This window comes from Tinamus guttatus, unplaced genomic scaffold (genome assembly GCF_059628265.1).
Source record: "Tinamus guttatus ecotype Peru unplaced genomic scaffold, ASM5962826v1 Tinamus_guttatus_pri_ptg000018l, whole genome shotgun sequence".
Lineage (NCBI taxonomy): Eukaryota > Metazoa > Chordata > Aves > Tinamiformes > Tinamidae > Tinamus > Tinamus guttatus.
This window is the reverse complement of record NW_028288552.1, coordinates 1,613,885-1,633,527: the sequence shown is the minus strand read 5'-3', so window position 1 is coordinate 1,633,527 and position 19,643 is coordinate 1,613,885. Positions and strand designations below refer to the sequence as shown.

The 19,643-nt window shown below is 53.6% G+C and overlaps 1 protein-coding gene across 1 annotated transcript; it reads left to right on the top strand.

Moving 5' to 3' along the window:
• Positions 1-131: 131 nt before the first annotated feature.
• On the top strand, positions 132-17,345 carry LOC148596286 (uncharacterized). Its single transcript, XM_088524048.1, is given in 16 exon segments — positions 132-326; positions 1,454-1,498; positions 4,577-4,769; positions 4,813-5,032; positions 5,673-5,787; positions 6,033-6,206; positions 6,300-6,406; positions 6,608-6,745; positions 9,236-9,320; positions 12,143-12,295; positions 14,149-14,321; positions 14,467-14,560; positions 15,603-15,715; positions 15,925-16,066; positions 16,811-17,137; positions 17,139-17,345. Coding segments are annotated over 16 exon segments (2,481 nt in total).
• The last annotated feature ends 2,298 nt before the right edge of the window (positions 17,346-19,643 follow it).

Sequence of the window (19,643 nt, the reverse complement as noted above, 5' to 3'; positions counted from 1 at the left end):
TCGACGGGCATGGGGGGAAAGTTCTTCTTCCCTGGAGGCTGAAATGGCACCATCTGCTTCAGACACAGGCAGCCACCCAGGAGCAGGTGGAACAAAGAAGAGCCGCTGCTGAAGCTTCCCTGGTAGGACGAATGCAGCAGAGAATCAGGGATCTGGGAAATGAACTGGCTCTCAGCAGACGCCTGCAGCAAGGCAGAGTTATCGGAGGCCTTGCGGAAGCCGCTGCTGCCTACCCTCCTGAGCTGGGCAGCAGCCGCTCTTTGATGCTGAACGCAGCGGGCAATGCTTCCTGTGTGGCAGACAGAGTGGAAGCTCAAATGGCTGAGGTAAGGCATTGGACATGCACGCTGTGCTCGAATGAGCTGCCCACAGAGTATGAATGAGCAGGGTTCAGCTTTTAAGGGGAAAAGGAGCACGCATTCCTGCCCAGCTCCGGGACACCCAGTCTGCTAGTGCAAACAGCATTGGTGCCCCTCACAACTGGGCGAGCACAGTCCCCTGGATCGCCCTGAGAGACTCCACAAGGCAATGCTCAGAGCCTGCTGCATCCTCAGGATAGCTCTGGTCCGAGTGTGCCCCAGCCTTTGCAGTGTGTGTGGAGAGCACGTTCCTCACGGAATGGTGAGGTTTGGGGCCCGTGTGGCAAGAGTTGGACAAGAGGGCGAAGCATTCTTCACTGAATGCCATGATCCCTTCCCTGATTTGCACAGAGTGGAGGCAAGGGCAAGCTCTCCTCTTCCATCTTTTACAATCCTGGGAAGGATTCAGGCATCTCCAGTTGTGACTCAGTGCTGTGGTGCCTGCAGCGTAGCAAGGGTCCTGTTGAAAGGAGATGCCTGCGGGCTGTAGCTGTCCCCATGCCTGTAGTATTCTGAAGCTGAGCTGCTCGGCTTTGGGCATTGCCTTGTGGGAGTCTCAGAGGGTGATCCAGGTGACTGTCCTCAGGCACTCCTGTGGCTAAACAGCAAGTCAGCAGAGCTGCCATGAAAAAGGCTATCTAGAAGGTGGCTGCTGCAAGGAAAGCCAGCTCTTTCTGGCCTGAGTCCTTTGCTGCGGAGTAAATTAAAGAGAGTATTGATTTGTAATGAGAAAAAAAGCAGGCATCACAAATCGGATTGCTCGCTGTGAACAGTGTAAATATGCAGCTTGTGGCCTTGGGACTAGACCTCTGGCCATGTGTGCTTATATCCTCCTTGTGCTTTTTGATGCCCTTCTGCAAAGCCAGAATGAGGGAAACGTGATGAGTGGCAATTGTGTTGTGATACAATTAATGGCACAGAGTAGTAGAGTAGTGGCAATGCTGTGTTTTGGTGGACAAAGAATTTCTCAGGATTGAGGGTGTTGTTTCCAGTTTGCATTTCATGTTACAGTTAGGTTTCAAAAGGCCGTAGAAGGTAGTACTAGAGGAATGTAACTGCTGAGGACTTAAGGGTATCCTGTGTTATACTTGCAGGTGCGTGAGGAATGGTCAAAAATGTCGCTGAAGAACGTGAGCGAGGTAATTGCAACCTGGAGATTTATGTGACACCTTCATGGTGATCCAAATACTGGTGGCACAGAATATTATGTGCCTGTCCTTAAAAAAGAGAAGAAACAGTGTATGTGCACATGCAAGGCCGCCCCCAGAGCCCCGAATAATCCCCTCTCCGGGGGGCTCTAGTCGGGCCTTTTCAGGGACGGGGCCTGTTTGCAAGCAGGTGGCCCCTGCTTTGCAATTCTTTGGGTTCCTGTTGGCTTCAATCAGCTGCCGAGTGGCCAGCTGTTGCTTTAGAGCCCCTTGCATTTGCTTGGATGGACACAAGTGCCTTGGGTTGAATGTGTCTGCATTGTGAGCAGAGGTGCCTGTCTACTGGGATGAATGGGGTTGGTTCCTTTGGTTTGGGACTTGCTCCCTTTTGCTCCTGTAACACTAACAGAGGGCCTTTTGTTCCCCCTGCCGCGCGCGCCTTCCTCAGAAGTGGCTTTCTGGAGCGGGGACTGCCAAGAGAGGATATCCCGAGAGGAAGGAAGCCTGGGGAAACGTGCCCTCTAGCTCTTGGCGGAGTGGTGTGTAGATGACATCGAGCTGCATTCAAGTGAAGGTGTTCTGTTCCAATTCTGTATTTAATAAAGCTTGTAGCCTGGGACATCTCTGTTTTATTCCCGTCCCCTTCGTGACTTGGCCTGCCCTGCGCACGCGCCTGTTCCCTCTTCCTCCCGCTGCCTGTCCCTCTTACAGAATGGGAGCGGCGGGCTTGCTGCCAAGGGGGGAACCCTGGTAGGAGTCTGGCCGCTTGCTGGCAGCGTGCAGCCTGTGTCCTTTTCCTCAGGGGAGGTTGAAAGCTCTGCTGGGTTTTTAGACAGGGGCCTGGAGTTGGGGGCTCTGTTTGCCTCCTGCTGCCCTTCAGAGCGCTCCTGCGCTGCCAGGGGGAGGCCGCTCTCAAAGATGGCTGGCAGGTGCTGGCAATGGCGGAAGGCTCCTGAGGCCTGGCCCACAGCAGCTGTCCCCCTTGCCTAGGAGCCAGCCAAGAAGCACGATCAGGCGAGCCGCAAACGGTCGGCAGCAGCTCGAGGCCTGGCAAGCTGATGGAGCGCAGCCTCCCGGAAGCCCTTTCCAAAGATGAGAAGGAACAAGAAAGTGCGTGGGAGTAGTCGGCAGGGATTCCCAAAGGGGGAGGCAAAACCCTGCTGTTACATCCCAAAGGCCTTTACAAGAATCTTAGTTTACCTAAGAGTGGCTGGTCTTAATGCACTCGATAAGGAGAGGTTTGCTGAGTGACAACAGGACCCCAAACTCCGAAAGGAGTTCAAAGGCAGAAGAAGATGCATTAACGTCTGCCATAATGTGTTCTGAAAGGAAGTTTGGCTGCTTACCAGGCCATTTGAGGACTATGCAATCCCAGAGCACCTCACCTAGGCACATGTACATATCTATATTACTCTGGTGTTAATTTACTAATATATATGTATTTTATCTTAGTGTTGGCTTTTTTATTGCTTGGTGCAGTTTTGATTTTAAACATGTGGTGTACAAAAAGAGCTCCAAAATGGCCCAGTCTTCATAAAAATAAGCTAGTTTGAACTTTGAGAAGAAAGCTGGTCTGGACTGGCAGTGCTTGATGGCACATCCACTGTGAGGACGCAGCAAACCCTGCTGTGGTTTAGGAGGCACCTGTAGCCTTAAGCTAAGACCAAGAGCAATGTGGAGATGACAGCCTCCTGGTTGCTTCCAGTAATTCCAGAGAGATTTGGACATCTGTCAGGGTTTGGCTACAAAAATCTGGGAATGCTCAATGACTGTGTGAACAATACACTCACACTGCTAGCTGGCCTTCAAAGCTAAAGAGCTAATTTAGTAGTTAAAGAATGCAGTGTGCAGGATGTCCTAGCAATGTGTGCATAGCATGGACAAGTTCCAAAAAAAAAGTCCCGATTAGAAGAATCCCATTCATTTGGAACAGTAATGTACATTTGAATTTAAGGATGATTTCCAAGTAAGTGAGAAGCCAGTGCTTATCTGGTGGCCACTTCAATTACATCCCCAAGAGAAAGATCTCTATCCCCCACACCAGAGAGGCTTCCTCTTCCCCTGAGGGGGGAACACGGCTGCTCCCTCTGGAGTCCTCGTTTAGGAACTTGAGACACAGGCTTCGAGTTCCGTTGCACAGAGCCCAGTTTCTATCTCTAGCACTATGGCAGGTAATACTTACCGGCTAACCACACAGTATCAGCTTTATACATGGCTTGTAAGGCACTGTTGGACAGGAGCAGGCACAATTAAAGACTTGCAACCTCACCGCAAAAAGAGAGGTGACCTTCCTCATCAGTGATAATGACAGCAGTCCCAGTACCTGTTCTGAGTGTCTTCTTGGTATATATGGACCACTAATAGCACCGTAATCAACAGCCAACTGCGTGCTCCTTTTATCAAATACAAGCTTTGCTATTTTTCCTCCTGCTAACATGTACACATGCAGAAGTGGAGGGAAAAAATCTTCATTCAAACATCTTATGGAAGGATTCCGCTGCTGTTCAGTAGCCTAAGAGCACCTCGGGCTAGCATCCCATCTCACGAACTTATTCCTGCCTCAGTCCTACAAGTAGTAAAATCCAGACTCATCATGAAGGGCATATATCAATATACAAACTAACACCTCCACCCTACTCATGCACTTCAAACATTTAATCGCAATCTATAGTATGAGCGTGGCTGGGGATTATTTTTATTATTATTTTTGGCTGGTTCTGCTTTTCTGCTCGATTCAGTTGAGTAAATACCGACAAGACGTAAATGGGGATTTTTGTGAAATGAAAGATGATTTTCTACTAATGATAATAACTGGCAGCGCTGGCAGATCTACAACAAGTAGCAGATTCACAATCATAGGAGAACATGAAAAAGATAGTTGAGCGACAACCAAGCTAACAGCGGCGGTGCTCTTTCTCGGGGAGCCGCAGCCCCTTGTGGGTGCGCTGCAGCCCCACGTCGAGGAGCCGCCTGTGGCGCGTGGCAGTGTCACCCCGCGGCGTCACCCCGCCGCCCTGTGACGCCCTCGCCGCGGCTGTTGCGCCTGGCGCCGTCGCCGCGCGGCCTCAGTGCTGCGGCCGCCAGTGCCGGAGCGACGGTCGGCGCGTGCCTCGCTGGGAGCCTCGCTGCGTCCCGGCCCTCGGAGCGCGCCTCTGCTCCCGGCGCGGGGGCTCCGAGCCCGCGACCCCCGCTCCCGCAGCCCGCCGGGGCTCAGCCCCGCCGCAGCTGTCCCGGCCGCGGCCCCTGCTCGGGGCTCGGCTCCTCTGCCCCGCCCGCCCGAGGCGGGGCCGTCTCTCTCTGGCCGTGTCCGCGTCCCCGCCGCAGCATGAAGCGCTTCCTGGCGCTCTTCGGCAAGGGGCGGGGGGCGGCGGCGCCCGGCGGCGCTTCCCTGGCCTGCGTGGGCGCTCGCTACGAGCTTCGCGAGGAGGAGCTGAGCGAGCTGCACCGCGCGGCCGCCCGCGGAGACCTGGCTGCGCTGCGGCGGCTGCCGACACGCGGCCTCGACGGGCGCGACAAGGCCAAGCGGTGAGGGGGGCGGCGCCGGCCGGGGCTTTGCCGGCTCTTCGCGAGGGCCTGGCCGGGCGTGGAGGGCGCGTGTGCTCGAGGCTGCTGCGGGGAAGGCCGGGTGGCAGGCCCTGCCCCAGCAGCACCGCCCGAGGCTGCTGTGCTGCTCTTGGAAAGCCCGTGTCCCCGGCGTGCGGCACTCTGTTGCCACGCAAGCGGTGCTGGCGCAAGCCGCAGGGCGCCTTGGCGAAGGCTGGAGGTGGCCAACCAAGCCTGGGTGGTCCTTGCTGGGCAGCGTGGGTGGTGCTGTTGGAGGCAGCGGGCGGTTGCGCGGGCAGAGGGATGGAGGGCAGCCGCTTGCGCCCGGCAGCGTGGGGCTGCGTGGGCAGACCGCTGTGCCTGGGCGCAGGAGCCCCTTTGCAGGGAAGCGGGTGCGGAGCTGCGGGAAGCGGGTGCTGCGTGGGGTGGGGGTGACTTTTCCTAGCCCCTCCCTCTGGGCTTGGGGTGTGCAGCTGCTGCCGTTGCTGCCGGAATGGGCGACTCTTTCTAAGCTGCTCTTGTGGCTGCGGACAGCGGTGGCCCTAGGCCCGGGACAGAGGCAGGAGCGGTGTGTGCAGCTCGGCGCGTGTGTGCGTGTTAATGGAATGTGTTGCCTTTGTAGGACACCCCTGCATCTCGCTTGCGCTAATGGGCACTCGGAGATCGTGTCCTATTTAGTGGAGAAGAAGTGCAAGCTGGATGCGCGGGACGGCTACAAGAGATCTCCACTGATGAAGGTACGTGGAGCACGGGCTCACGTTGAGGGAAGGCTTCCAAGCTGCACCCAGAGCGCTGCGTCTCTGGGGTGATGCGTGATGTTGGGACAGGTGGAGACTGTGTTGCGATTGGCGCAGAATGGGCCCACGTTGCCTCCTCGGGGAAGGCCGGGGTTGCTTTGTGCGGTTGGCCGGCTGTGGGAGCGCTGAGGGAGGGAAACGTAGTTGCTGGGAAGGCTTCCTTTTCTTTGCCGTGTTGCTTGCAGGCAGTGCAGTGCCAGCAAGAAGAATGCGTGGCCATTCTGCTGGCGCATGGTGCCAACCCTAATCTTGCCGACGTTACCGGCAACACTGCCCTTCACCTGGCTGTCCTTGCTCGTAACACCTCTCTAGCAGGGCAGCTAGTGGAGCACAGCGCCCTTCTCGAGGCTAAGGATAAGGTAAGTGTAGAATGTGGGTGAGGCTGCTCTCGGAAAGAGAGAGTGGCTTTCCCTGGCTGTTTGGTTCTGACTGGGGGCGCTTTATGCTTGCAGATGGGCTGCACGCCCCTTGCCCTTGCCGTGTCGGGTGGTCACGGCGAGATGGTGGAGTTCCTGCTTGGCAAAGGAGCTGATGTGAACGCTCGAGACCAGTCTGCCAGGTGAAGGGCTTGTCCGAAGAGCGTGTCCGGAGGCCCCGTTCCTTCCGAGTTGCGCTGTGCTTCCATGTAGCTGCCTTTGCTTTGCTTCTGCCTGTGGGAAAGGGGGAAGCAATTGTTGTGGGAGCAAAGAGGGCTGAAAGGCATGCGAGTGAAATGTCTGCGTTGGCTCCGAGCTTTCCTCTCCTCTTTTGGATGCTCTAGGACCCCTTTAATGCGGGCTGCTTCGACTGGGAACAGGAGCATCCTAGACACTCTTCTTCGCCACGGTGCTGATCTTTCCCAGAAAGATGTTGCTGGGTGGACGGCGGAGGAGTATGCTAGGACTTTTCTGCATGCTCGGTAAGTGCTTTAGGTGACGTTAGAGTTGCTAAGGTGTGTGAATGTGCGTGTTGGCTTATGGACGCTCTTGTTAAGAGCAGCAAGGTTTAATGATGTGTGGAGACGTCTGTGGAAGCTGGGCAAAAGGGCATGTTCTGGAACATGTAGTGTCAAGTGTGAACCGGGAGGTTTTCCTTGACTCCACCCCGACTGCTCGGTCAGGTTTCAAGTTGGTGGTGCTGAGCTGAGCTGTGAGCAATAGCGAGCCTGAAAAGTGTGCTTTGGGCAAGTGGAGTGTATACGAGGCCCTCCCCAGAGCAGCGCATGAGACCAAATGCAGAGGTCCTTTCTTCTGCCGCTTCCCCTCGCCCTGGGCCTGTAGCAAGGGGAGCAGGAAGGGCGGGTGTGCGTGGGTATGTGTAACTAGCCCGTGTGTGTCAGCTTGCCAGATGGCTCTGAATAGGCGTAGCGTGGAGAAGCAGTGGCTCGTTGTGTCCTAGAAGAGCCGTGTACAAGGATGCCGTTGGTTTTGGTGACAGTCCTTCCTTTCTTCCTGTCTGCAGCGTTAGTGAAGAGCTGGCAGAGTGCGCGCAGAGGGCGCGTGCAGGCGGCCCAGTAGGCATGGCAGGACTCAGCTCGCCTCCCGGAGCAGGAGCTGCTGCCTCTGCATCGGGCGCCTGTGCTGCGGCCAGCGGAGGTAGGATCCTTAAGCGTGGAGGAACTGCTGGGGCTCTGCGTGTGGCGTGTGCGTGTGGTGCGAGTAGTTGAGCACTTCATTAGCTTCCTATCCCGTCAGCGCCCCGCAGCGTTTGCTAACTGTCTGCTCCCAACGCGCGTTTGTCCCATGCTAGTATTTTGTTGAGGAAGCTTAGAAGGAAATGTAAGGGCAGTGTTGATTTTCTTTGCTAATGTCCTTTGAGGGGAAGGGGGTTAGAATTCAGTAGGGTGCGAGAAGTCAAGGGCAGGTTGGGGCCTGCTTTTGTCCCTGCTGTCTTGTGTGACTGTTCCCCTGCAGCGTGGCCTGCAGAAGTGCCTGTGTTAGGTGCTTGTGGGCCGTGTTGACTTCTGAAGGTCTGACATGCTAAGAATTAATCGTGTCAATTAATGTTTTCACAGTGGGAGAGGAGCTTTCCCGTGAATGCTTTGTATGGTGAGGCTTGAACAAGCGCTTTCCCCCAATCCTTTCCCCTGCCTCAGAAGAGGAGAGCCTGGAGAGAGACACAGTCCTTCTTGTCTTAACTTTTCAAGCGTTCAAGATACTGATGACGAGGAGAGCGAGGACAACTCCGTTCCTGCCTCCGAATTAGAAAGACGCCGTTTAGCTGCCAAGGTGAAGTGGCCCAAGAGGCAGAATTTCTGTGGAATGAGTGAGTGGTTTGGAGGGCTGAGCTGTGTGGATTTGAGCGAAAGGGCGCTTGCAGTGCGGTGGCTTTGCTCCTGCAAAGCGGTCTCCTGCCTGGCCCCCTTCCTGCTGCTGTGAGCTACTTCCTCCAAGTCTGGTAGCCGTGGCAGAGCACGCAGCAGTCTGGTGGTCGGGGGCAGAAGAGCACTAGGTGACAAGAGAAATGACCGCACGGTCTTGATGTGCGTGAGATTTCTAGAGAATGAAAGCTGATGAGCTCCTAGATTACCTGTTCCTTTGTCCTGCAGACCTTGCTGTCGGTTTCCAGGAACAAAGGGGTGGTAGAATTGTGACTGATGTGGGAGAAAGGCATTTATTGTTCCAAGTGTGCTGAGATGCTTCATCCCCTGGCTCTCCTGTCCTCCTTGTGAGGTTCCTCAAGTGTGCTCAGCAGGGAGCTCCTGTAGCCGGTGTCTTTGTCTCCTGGCACATGGGAATGGCATTCCAGGCTCACGTGCGCCTGATCTCCCGCTGCCTGTTTCCCCTCTGATGATGTCTCTTTATTTTTGCTGTTTCTCCTGCAGAAGAGGTGTTTGGCACTGGGACTGTGCAGCGATTCTGAGGATTCCGAGGATGATGCTGGAAGGCACCCTGCAGTGCTGGAGATGCAGGCAAGATTTCCTTCTTCTCCTGGTTGCCCTCTTGTCAGTGAGCTTTGAGAGGGTGTCGCAGATGCCATCTGCGAGGAGCTACTGCAGCACAGGGAGATGTGCTAGTGGGTTGAAGAGTGCCCGTGAGGAAAGGGAGGGAAGCTGGACTAAGGCTGTCGGAGAAGCAGGCAGCTGTTGCTTGTCCTGGGTGTAAAGAAGGGGCAGATGGGGAGTGTGCTCGTGCGTGTCACCGTGTTGTTGAAGCTGGAGTCAGAGTGTGTCTAGGCCATGCTTGTGAGGGGCAGAGCAGCATGTCTGTGGTGCTGGCTATTGCTGTCTGCCCAAAGGCATTCCTGTGGAAAACCTGCAGGCCTTTCTTTGCAGCAGAAAAGAGAGAACTCTCCTGTGTAGTTACCCAGGGAAATGAAGCATTTTGCAAAGTGTGAATTGCCGCTGCAGAAGATGCTTCTTTCTGTTCTTTGCAACACTTTTTTTTTTTTTTTTCCTGGTCTCTCTTAGGAAGCATCGTCTGAAAAGGATGGAGAGGAAGGTGCTGGTGGCCCTCAGGATAAAGATGCTGCAGGATCAGTGGCTGGTGAGAAAGGTGAGTTAGTAAACACGGGTCCTGCTGTGTGTTTGCTCGCTGGGGCTTGCCTGATGGAGGAGAGCAGCAGAGTGAAAGAAGCACTCATGGTGTGCCCTTCCTTCTTTCCCTTGTAGATGTTTCCTTGGCAGCGGGAGCGGAGCAGGAGAAAGACGGAGACTCCCTCTTGGATTCTGAGGTGCTTTCTGTTGGTTTTTGTTGTTGCAGAGGAGCGGGGGAAAGGGTGTGTGTGCTCCTGCATATTTGAATGTAGGTGAATGTAGGCTCAGCCTGTGTCCAGGCTGCACTTCTGAGAGTCTCTGTTGAAGAGGAACAGCATGTCTGTGACACTGGGTATTGCTGTGCACAGAAACATCCTCCTAAGGGAGGAGTGCAGGCCTTGTAAAAGAAAAGTGAGAACGTTTTTCCCTGTACAGGTACAGGGAATAGAAGTACTTTGCACGGTGCCCTTTCCTGTGCAACGGGTGCTTCTTTCTGTTCCTTCCAACTCTTTTGGCCGGCCTTCTTTCAGGAGGAATCACCTGCACGGGATGGGGAGGAAGCAGCAGGTGGTCCTCAAGTTGCAAATGCTGCAGCAGCCCTCCCTGTTAGTAGAGGTGAGTTCAGAAGCGTTGAGCCCCTGTGTTTGTTTGCTCCTTGGGCTGAGTTAGTGAATGCGGGTGATGAGCTGCTGCTGAGATGGGAAAGCCCCAATTCTGCCCTTGCCAGCAAATGCCAGGGCAGAGGGGAAGGTCAAGTGAGGAAGATGTTTTGTGGAAGTGCTGGAGTGCAAGGAGTGTTATTTCGTGGTGACTTCCTGCCTGTGTGAGCATGTGGGAGGAAGGGTGAGAACACAGTGGTGCGGTTCAGAGTGAGGATGCTCTTGAATGACGCTGCTTTTTCTTCTTTTTTTAAACACTCTAGTAACAGCATTATTTGTCCCTTGGCTGTGGGTGTTGCCTGATGGAGGAGAGCAGCAGAGTGAGAGAAGCACTCATGGTGTGCCCTTCCTTATTTCCCTTGCAGATGTTCCATCGGCAGCAGGAGCGGAGCCGGAGGAGGACAACGATTCTCCCTGGGATTCTGAGGTGCTTTCAGCGGGGGGCACAGTGGATTCCCCGTGGGGGGATCTTCTCAGGAGGTTGCTCTGGGTGTGGGCCCTGCACCGAGGAGGCTCTGCTCCTTCTTTGGCTGCTTCTGCCACACGTTTGTTCCAGTGAACTGGAACAGCTTTAGCTGTGTGCAAGCTGCTCCACGGGGCTTGTGAGGAAGCAGGGTCTGGGAATGTCCGAGCTGTCATAGCAAGTGCCTTATTAGAAATGCATAGTGCATGCTCCAAGCTTTTTCTTCCTATGTGTGTAACTATTTCATTAGGATAGTATTGGAGAGCTGGGTGAGGAGCTTGCTGATGCTCCTAAAAAGCAGTCGCCAGCAGAAGCCTTGCTGGAAGCTGCCCCACGTTCCTGCCGGGACCTGGAGGAAGAGCAAGGGCAGCTGCAGAAGGAGTTGGCCAGGGTTAAAGGCAAGGTAGGCAAATGCCATAACAACAATAATGAGCGTAACAGGGCTGTTCTTCCTCTGTAAATGATGAGAAGGACAAGGCAGCATTCTGAGCACAGGTACAAGTGAGATGTGATGAAGTCAGTAGTTCCGCACTGCCGTAACCCATGAGGGCGGTGGAGCCTTGAGCGGAACGACGTGCTCTTCTTCATGTGCTGTGCTGTGCAGGGCAGTGTAGTTTGAGAGCTGCAGAAAGCGCTCTTTTCCCTTGTCAGTTGGAGCTGTCTGCTTGTAGAAAATCAGGATGGGGACAGGAGAGGCCAATAGGAAAGAGGGTGAAGCACCAGAGTTTGGGAGATTTGACTTGGGAGTCAAAGCAGTGTGTACGATGCTGAAGATGAAGCTCACTCCCATGGTTCCTGGTTTGACAGTTGCAGGAATCGGAAGAGCGGCGTCTCCAGTCTGAGCGGTCTGTTGAGGAGTTGAAGAGAGCCCTGGCAGAGAAGCAAAGAGAATCAATGGCTGCTCCCCAGCAAGAGCAAGAACGTGGCACACTGCTCTTCACCATAAAGCTCTTGAGGGAAAAAGTTGGACGGTGAGGAAGTGCCAGAGTGAAGCAAGGCTTTGCTTTGTGGGCTGGTGTAAAGGCAACGGGATTACCTTGCTGCATCCCAGCAAGGGAATGTGGGACTTGGAGGGAGGCTTTTGCTTGAGATGTTGTTAGTTCACAGTGTGGAGTGGGTATGTGTGCTCTGTTGGGTTCCCATACTGAGCCCTATGTTTCCTTTGAAGGCTTGAGTTTGAAAAAACAGGGCTGGAGGTGACAGCGCGCCATGAGACTGCCAGGGTGGAAGCTCTTCAGAAAGAGCTGCGCAGCTCTGCCTCTGTAAGCGACTCCTGACCTTTCCTTTTCATGAGCTCCTGAGCCTACTTGTGTGTGTGTGTGTGGACAGTTAGAGAAGAGATTGCGTGGCCTTGGAGTGTGCTGTGGAAGGGGAAGTGTCTGCCTGCAAATGGACACGGTGCACAAGTGTGCACTGTGCTGCTCTGCAGAGTGTTTGCCTCATTCTGTGTGTGTGAAAAGGCCTGGTCCAAGTGTGGCTCTCGGGTGGAGAGAGACTTTTGTCCAGAGTCTGACAATGGCTGGAAGGGAATGAAGGCGGGGGTAGGAGTGAGGGGTAGGGAGATGCCTGAGAAAGGTCTGGGTGATGGGAGAAGGGGAAGAAACATAGTAGTCCTTTGGGGAGCTACTTCTTGGAAGAGTCGTGTAATGTAACAGGAAAAGCAAAAGCACAGTGCACGGTGCAAGGCTTTTCCTGCGATGCGTGTCCTTATTCCATCAGGGCAGGGTCAGGGAGCTGGAGCAGGAGCTCGCCGATGCCCGCAGAAAGCAGGCGCTGTCCGAAGCCTCGCTGGAAGCTGCCACGCGTGCTCGCCGGGAGCTGGAGGAGGAGAAAATGCAGTTGCAAAAGGAGTTGGCCAGGGTTGAAGGCAAGGTAGGCAAAGGCTGTGACTAGCCCGAGGACCCTGACAACCCTGTTTTCCCCTGTAACCAATGAACAAGCAGCGGGATGGGAGAGGCCAGTATGAAAGAGGACGAAGCAACAGGGTTTTTCAGAGGTGACCTGCGAGTGAAAGCAGGTGCCTTGAGTGTGTGAAGAGGAAGCTGACTAGCGTGGATCCTGGTTTGACAGTTGCAGGAGCTGGAAGAGCAGCTTCTCCAGTCTGAGCGGTGTGTTCAGGATTTGAAGAGAGCCCTGGCAGAAAAGCAAAGGGAAGCATTGGCTTTGTCTCAGCAACTGCAAGAATGCAAGAAGGCCTGCTTGGAAATGGAGAGCCTAAAAGTGCTGAAAGACAAAGTGGAAAGGTAAGGAGTTGGCATAGTGAAGCAAGGCTGTGCTTTGTGGGAGGGTGTAAAGGCAACGGGGTTAGCTTGCTGCTTGAGAGCAAGCAAATCTGGGATTTGGAGGGAGGTGTTTGCTTGAGATACCGTCAGTTCACAGTTTGGAGTGGGTGTCTGTGCTCCACTGGGTTCCCATACTGAGACCTATGTTTCCTTTGAAGGCTTGAACTTGAGAATGGGAGGCTGGAAGGCAGAGCTCACCAACAGACAGCTCAAATCGAAGCTCTTCAGAAAGAGCTGCACAGCTTTGCCTCTGTAAGCTACTCCTGCCCTTTCATTTTCACAGGATCTAATATGAAGCCCTGGGTTTGTGGATTAGAGTCATGTGTGCAGTTCAATAACAGCACGTGCATCTGAGCAGATTGCTGGCATTTTCTTAAACACAGATGCACGTGGATGTCTGCAGTCTGTGTTTATGTGCTGTTCCAAGGAGAACAGTACTTGGCCATTTTGAACTCATAGGAAGCCACGAGCTTAAAGACGAGCTGGCAAAGCTTAGCTGTTGGCAGCAGACAGAGAGCAGACATCAGCTGTGCAGAGGCACAGTGGTGTGGACAAAATAAGTTATGTTTAGGTTCACTCTGAAGCCTGAAGCAGCTCTGTAATGTAACAGGAAAGAAGAGAAAGCGGAACCTGTGGTCCAAGCCTTTTCTTCCTATGCATGTAACTATGTCCACAGGACACGGCCAGACAGCTGGAGCAGGAGCTTGCTGAGGCTCGTCGAAAGCAGCTGATGTCAGAAGCCTCTCTGGAAGCTGCCACACGTGGTTGCAAGGACCTGGAGGAAGAGAAAGGGCAGTTGCTAAAAGAGTTGGACAGGCTTAAGGGCAAGGTAGGCAAAAACAGTAACTACCTTAATGAGCCTGACAATGTTGTTTTTCCCTGGCAAATGATGAACAAGCAGAGGGCAGTATTCTGAGAACAGGTGCCAGGGGGACGTGAGCAAGTCAGTCATTGCGGCCTGTCATAACCCACGAAGTGGGTGAAAGCTGGAACCAAATGACCTGCTCTTCCTCCTCCACCGGGCAGGGTGCTGTAGTGTGAGAGCTGCAGAAAGCAGCATCCCTCCTGGATAGGTGGGGCTTTGCATGGTCCACGTGAAGCAGCATCTCAGGCAGGTGCTCTGAATGGTCGCGCTGGCTGAGCCTGCACTGGGCCTCACGTCCACAGCGGAGATTGAAGGGCCTCAAAGTGACTCACTTGCCTAGTGCAATAGCCCTGGTGCCTAAGTTTGGCAAGGTGTTTGCTGTGCACTCCCTGTGGAAGGAAGCGGATTGGTGTTGGGGCGGTTTTGGGGACTGCTTGTAGGAAGACAAGATGGGGATGGAAGAGGCTAGCAGGAGAGAGGGCAAGGCAAGAGGATTTGGGAGAGATGACTTGGGAGTCAAAGCACTTGGCTTGTCTGTATGTAAATGCAGCTGAGTAGCGTGGGTGCTGGTTTGACAGTTGCAGGAGTCGGAAGAGCAGCGCCTTCAGAGTGAGCATTGTGTTGAGGAGTTGCAGGCGGCCCTGTCAGAAAAGGAGAGGGAAGCAATGGCTTCTTCCAAGCAACTGCAAGAGCTTGTGGAAGCCTCCTTGGAAAGAGCTAGCCTAAAGCAGCTGGAAGAACGAGTGGGACGGTAAGGAACTGCCCCGGTGAAGCAAGGCTTTGCCTGCCGGGGTGGTGTAAAAGCAAGAGGAAGAGCTGGCTGCATGGCAGCAAGCCCATCCAGAATTTGGAGGGCCGTTATTTCACAGTGCTGTCTCCCTGTGTTTCCTTTCAAGGCTTGAGCTTGAAAAGGTGAGGCTGGAAGGGAGAAGCGACCAACACACGGCTCGAATTGAAGCCCTGCAGAAAGAGCTGCACAGCTCTGCCACTGTAAGCTCCTCCTCAGCTTTCTTCTTCATGAGCTCCTGAGCCTAGCTGTGTGTGTATGTGGGGACATTCTGGGAAGAGATTTTCCTGGGGAGCCCAGGGGGACATCATTTCTGGCAGTCCGCAGGGGATCGGCTCTGCTTTGTCCCTCTCCAAGGCCTTCTGGTGTTGAGAGGTTCCCTGGCTACTGTGCGGCCTGAGCAGCGTGCGAGGAGAGGCTTTGACACTCATGTGCTGCTTTGACCGCCTGCTGCTTTTTAGCTGTCCTGGTGCTTAAGCCCTCAGGCAGTAGCACTTGTTGCTGCCCTAAGGGCGAGTTAGCTCGCGGAATTGCTTTGGTGCCAAGCAAAGCCCGAAGCGGCATCCTCAGGCTGTGACAAGGGAGACTTCATTGCCAAACCTCTGACACCTTCCCTGTTTACTGACTGTGGATTCCTTGGCTCGAAGGTGTCAATCCATAAAGGAATGGCACAGGCGTAGGCAGTGTTGTGTGCTTGGGCCAAGTTAGGAGACAAGCCCTTAATGAAGGAGAACTGTTCCAGGGCTCAAACTGGGGGTCGATTGTAAAGGAGTAGTGAGATGGAGAAATGTTGGTGGCATTTCGCTTCGCTAATACCCCTTGAATGAGGTGCAAGCGTGAGTCCGGGAAGCATCAGTGTGGCTTTTTTGTTCCTTAGGTTCATAAGAGCCTGGAAGATCTGCTCTCTGCCTTACAGACAAGACACGTGCCTCTGAAAGAAGACAAATATCAGCAGGTACATGAAGGGTTGCTCTGACTTCCCTCTTCCAGTCGATGATTTTCTTTCCTTTTGGGTGCGTGCAGGCAGCTACACTGTTCAAGAACTCTGTAACCTTGAACGCCCAGGACTGTTGCCTAGTGATGGCGGCTGATTCCCCTGAAGCTCGAACTTAAGCTCTGCTGTCCACTGATGTGGATAGCTAAGTACCACCTGCTGGTGCCAGGGGGACAGAGGAAGCTGTTTCTCAGGCTCTTTTGCACTTTTTACTGAGCTGCGTATGTGCTTTCTCCTTCCTGTGTGCAAAGTGTGAGAGTGAAGGAAAGGCAGTGAAGAAGGGGGCAGAGAGGAAACAAGCAGCGGAAGCCCAGCTGGAGGAGGCAGTGAAGAAAAACATGGAACTTCAGGAAGAATGCAGCAGGTATGGCTTTTTAGCATTTGTAAGAAATACCGGCTAAGCTGGGAGTCAAGGTTCCTTTAATTGACTCAGAGACTATGAGTACGTAACGGTTTGTGAGCAACCTCAAAGGGAATGCTTCTTGTGTTTTGGGGGTTTTTTTGTTTGTTTATTTATTTGTTTGTTTGTTTTTCCCATGGCTTTCCTATTTTACTCCCTAATTGGCTGTACAGGTCCAAGAGGCTTCTGGAGAAAGCTCTGAAGAAACTAAGGACCTATGAGAGGTGCGAGAGCGAGTCCCAGCTGAATCTACAGGCCAAGCTGAAGGACGCACCTTCTGGAGGGGGCAGCGAAGATGACATATTAAGAACAAAGGTGAGCTGTGGTTCGTTGTTTCTGTGTGTTTGTTTTGGAAAGCTGTCTCGTTTCTTCTCCTGACTTCTGTATTCACGTGCACGTTCACGTGGTGGCTGTGTTTGGAAATGAAGGGGCTTTCTTCTGATCCCTGGAAACGTCTAACTAATCATTCCGAAAGGGCAGGAGTGCCGCGGTGCCAGGGTGGTGGTGTGGAAAAGGTGAATTTCTGAGGAGAGAGGAAACCGTTAGAGTAGCAGTTGACCTTTGGGGACTTCTGGAAACCTGATACTTCCTAAAAGTTCTTGGAAAGAAGCTACCGCTTGGTCCCAGAGCGAATAGGGCTTCTTTGTCCATGGCTTAGAAAGCTGCTTTCTGGAGGAGTGTTGACAAAGTCAGGCAATGCTGACTGTGAGACAAGCCTGGAAGACCCCTGGCAGCCCCGCTGCATGCAAAACACCCCACATGATGTGTGCTCCTGAGGAAAGGAGAAGGAGCCTAGCTCTGTGGATGTGTGATCTTCTGGGAGTGAAGCCTTTATTGGCTAGGGGAGTGCTGGAGGAGACCTGAGAAGGGCGGGAAACTTGAGGTGGTCTTTTGGGAAACCTTTAAAAGAGGTGCTGCTTTTGGCAGAGGAGCATGGCTTTCACTTGGTTTTAAAACGGAGCGAGCTGGTGACAAGCAGAGTCTCAGCACACAGCCTGCAGGGTCTGCAAAGAACTGCGTATGCTTAAGGCTCTCTGTCTGTGCCTTGGCTGTGTGCAGGTGCAGGAACTTTGCAAGCGGCTCTCTGCAGAGCAGAGAAACTCAAGGCAGCTCAAGAAAGCAAACGAAGGTTTGCGGGAAGAGTTGGCTTGCATGCATGGGAGCCATGCACAGCTGCGGAAGAGGAAGCGGCAGCTGGAAGAAGAGGTGGCTGCCCTCCGGTGCCGTGTAGAGACCAGCACGCCAGACCTCAGCCACATCAAAGAGCACAAAAGAGAGACTGAAGAAAAGGCCGAGCGACAACTAAGGCAAAAACTACGGGAAGTCAATCTCTTTCTGCAGGTAAACGTACTTGGCACTGGCATGCACAGTCCATTTGTGCCTTTTCCTTCATCTCTTCTGTACCAGTGTCCTTCTCCACTGTGTCCAGCTTGTCCTGGTCAGGGCTGTGGGTTCATGGGCTCTTTATATCTGGAGGAGTCTGTTGAAGGCCGTGAGCTTGTGGAACGCTTGTCCTCAGCCATTCCGGGCATCACCATCTTTTTGCACATTAGTGCCTGGAGAATCAGGGAACAGCGTTAAGAGAAGGGACTAGCGTCTTGCCGAGAGAGAGGTGGCTTCTTAGTCCGAGCTTTGATTGGAAACCAAAATACATAAACGTTGTGCTAAGAGCAGGTTTCCACCAGTGAACAGAAAGCATTGCGTAACGTGGTGCCTCTGGCTGTGGCCGTGGATTCTTGAGGGCAGTGAGGAGGCGCCTGAGTAAGGCTGTGCTCTTCCAAGGGGGTGTGTGGAAACTGTCGTCGGGCATGGGGGGAAAGTTCTTCTTCCCTGGAGGCTGAAATGGCACCATCTGCTTCAGACACAGGCAGCCACCCAGGAGCAGGTGGAACAAGCTTCCCTGGTAGGACGAATGCAGCAGAGAATCAGGGATCTGGGAAATGAACTGGCTCTCAGCAGATGCCTGCAGCAAGGCAGAGTTATCGGAGGCCTTGCGGAAGCCGCTGCTGCCTACCCTCCTGAGCTGGGCAGCAGCCGCTCTTTGATGCTGAACGCAGCGGGCAATGCTTCCTGTGTGGCAGACAGAGTGGAAGCTCAAATGGCTGAGGTAAGGCATTGGACATGCACGCTGTGCTCGAATAAGCTGCCCACAGAGTATGAATGAGCAGGGTTCAGCTTTTAAGGGGAAAAGGAGCACGCATTCCTGCCTAGCTCCGGGACACCCAGTCTGCTAGTGCAAACAGCATTGGTGCCCCTCACAACTGGGCGAGCACAGTCCCCTGGATCGCCCTGAGAGACTCCATGAGGCAATGCTCAGAGCCTGCTGCAACCTCAGCGATAGCTCTGGTCCGAGTGTGCCCCAGCCTTTGCAGTGTGTGTGGAGAGCACGTTCCTCACGGAATGGTGAGGTTTGGGGCCCGTGTGGCAAGAGTTGGACAAGAGGGCGAAGCATTCTTCACTGAATGCCATGATCCCTTCCCTGATTTGCACAGAGTGGAGGCAAGGGCAAGCTCTCCTCTTCCATCTTTTACAATCCTGGGAAGGATTCAGGCAGCTCCAGTTGTGACTCAGTGCTGTGGTGCCTGCAGCGTAGCAAGGGTCCTGTTGAAAGGAGATGCCTGCGGGCTGTAGCTGTCCCCATGCCTGTAGTGTTCTGAAGCTGAGCTGCTCGGCTTTGGGCATTGCCTTGTGGGGTCTCAGAGGGTGATCCAGGTGACTGTCCTCAGGCACTCCTGTGGCTAAACAGCAAGTCAGCAGAGCTGCCATGAAAAAGGCTGTCTAGAAGGTGGCTGCTGCAAGGAAAGCCAGCTCTTTCTGGCCTGAGTCCTTTGCTGCGGAGTAAATTAAAGAGAGTGTTGATTTGTAATGAGAAAAAAAGCAGGCATCACAAATGGGATTGCTCGCTGTGAACAGTGTCAATATGCAGCTTGTGGCCTTGGGACTAGACCTCTGGCCATGTGTGCTTATATCCTCCTTGTGCTTTTTGATGCCCTTCTGCAAAGCCAGAATGAGGGAAACGTGATGAGTGGCAATTGTGTTGTGATACACTTAATGGCACAGAGTAGTGGCAATGCTGTGTTTTGGTGGACAAAGCATTTCTCAGGATTGAGGGTGTTGTTTCCAGTTTGCATTTCATGTTACAGTTAGGTTTCAAAAGGCCGTACAAGGTAGTACTAGAGGAATGTAACTGCTGAGGACTTAAGGGTATCCTGTGTTATACTTGCAGGTGCGTGAGGAATGGTCAAAAATGTCACTGAAGAACGTGAGCGAGGTAATTGCAACCTGGAGATTTATGTGACACCTTCATCGTGATCCAAATACTGGTGGCACAGAATATTATGTGCCTGTCCTTAAAAAAGAGAAGAAACAGTGTATGTGCACATGCAAGGCCGCCCCCAGAGGCCCGAATAATCCCCTCTCCGGGGGGCTCTAGTCGGGGCTTTTCAGGGACGGGGCCTGTTTGCAAGCAGGTGTCCCTGCTTTGCAATTCTTTGGGTTCCTGTTGGCTTCAATCAGCTGCCGAGTGGCCAGCTGTTGCTTTAGAGCCCCTTGCATTTGCTTGGGTGGACACAAGTGCCTTGGGTTGAATGTGTCTGCATTGTGAGCAGAGGTGCCTGTCTACTGGGATGAATGGGGTTGGTTCCTTTGGTTTGGGACTTGCTCCCTTTTGCTCCTGTAACACTAACAGAGGGCCTTTTGTTCCCCCTGCCGCGCGTGCCTTCCTCAGAAGTGGCTTTCTGGAGCGGGGACTGCCAAGAGAGGATATCCCGAGAGGAAGGAAGCCTGGGGAAACGTGCCCTCTAGCTCTTGGCGGAGTGGTGTGTAGATGACATCGAGCTGCATTCAAGTGAAGGTGTTCTGTTCCAATTCTGTATTTAATAAAGCTTGTAGG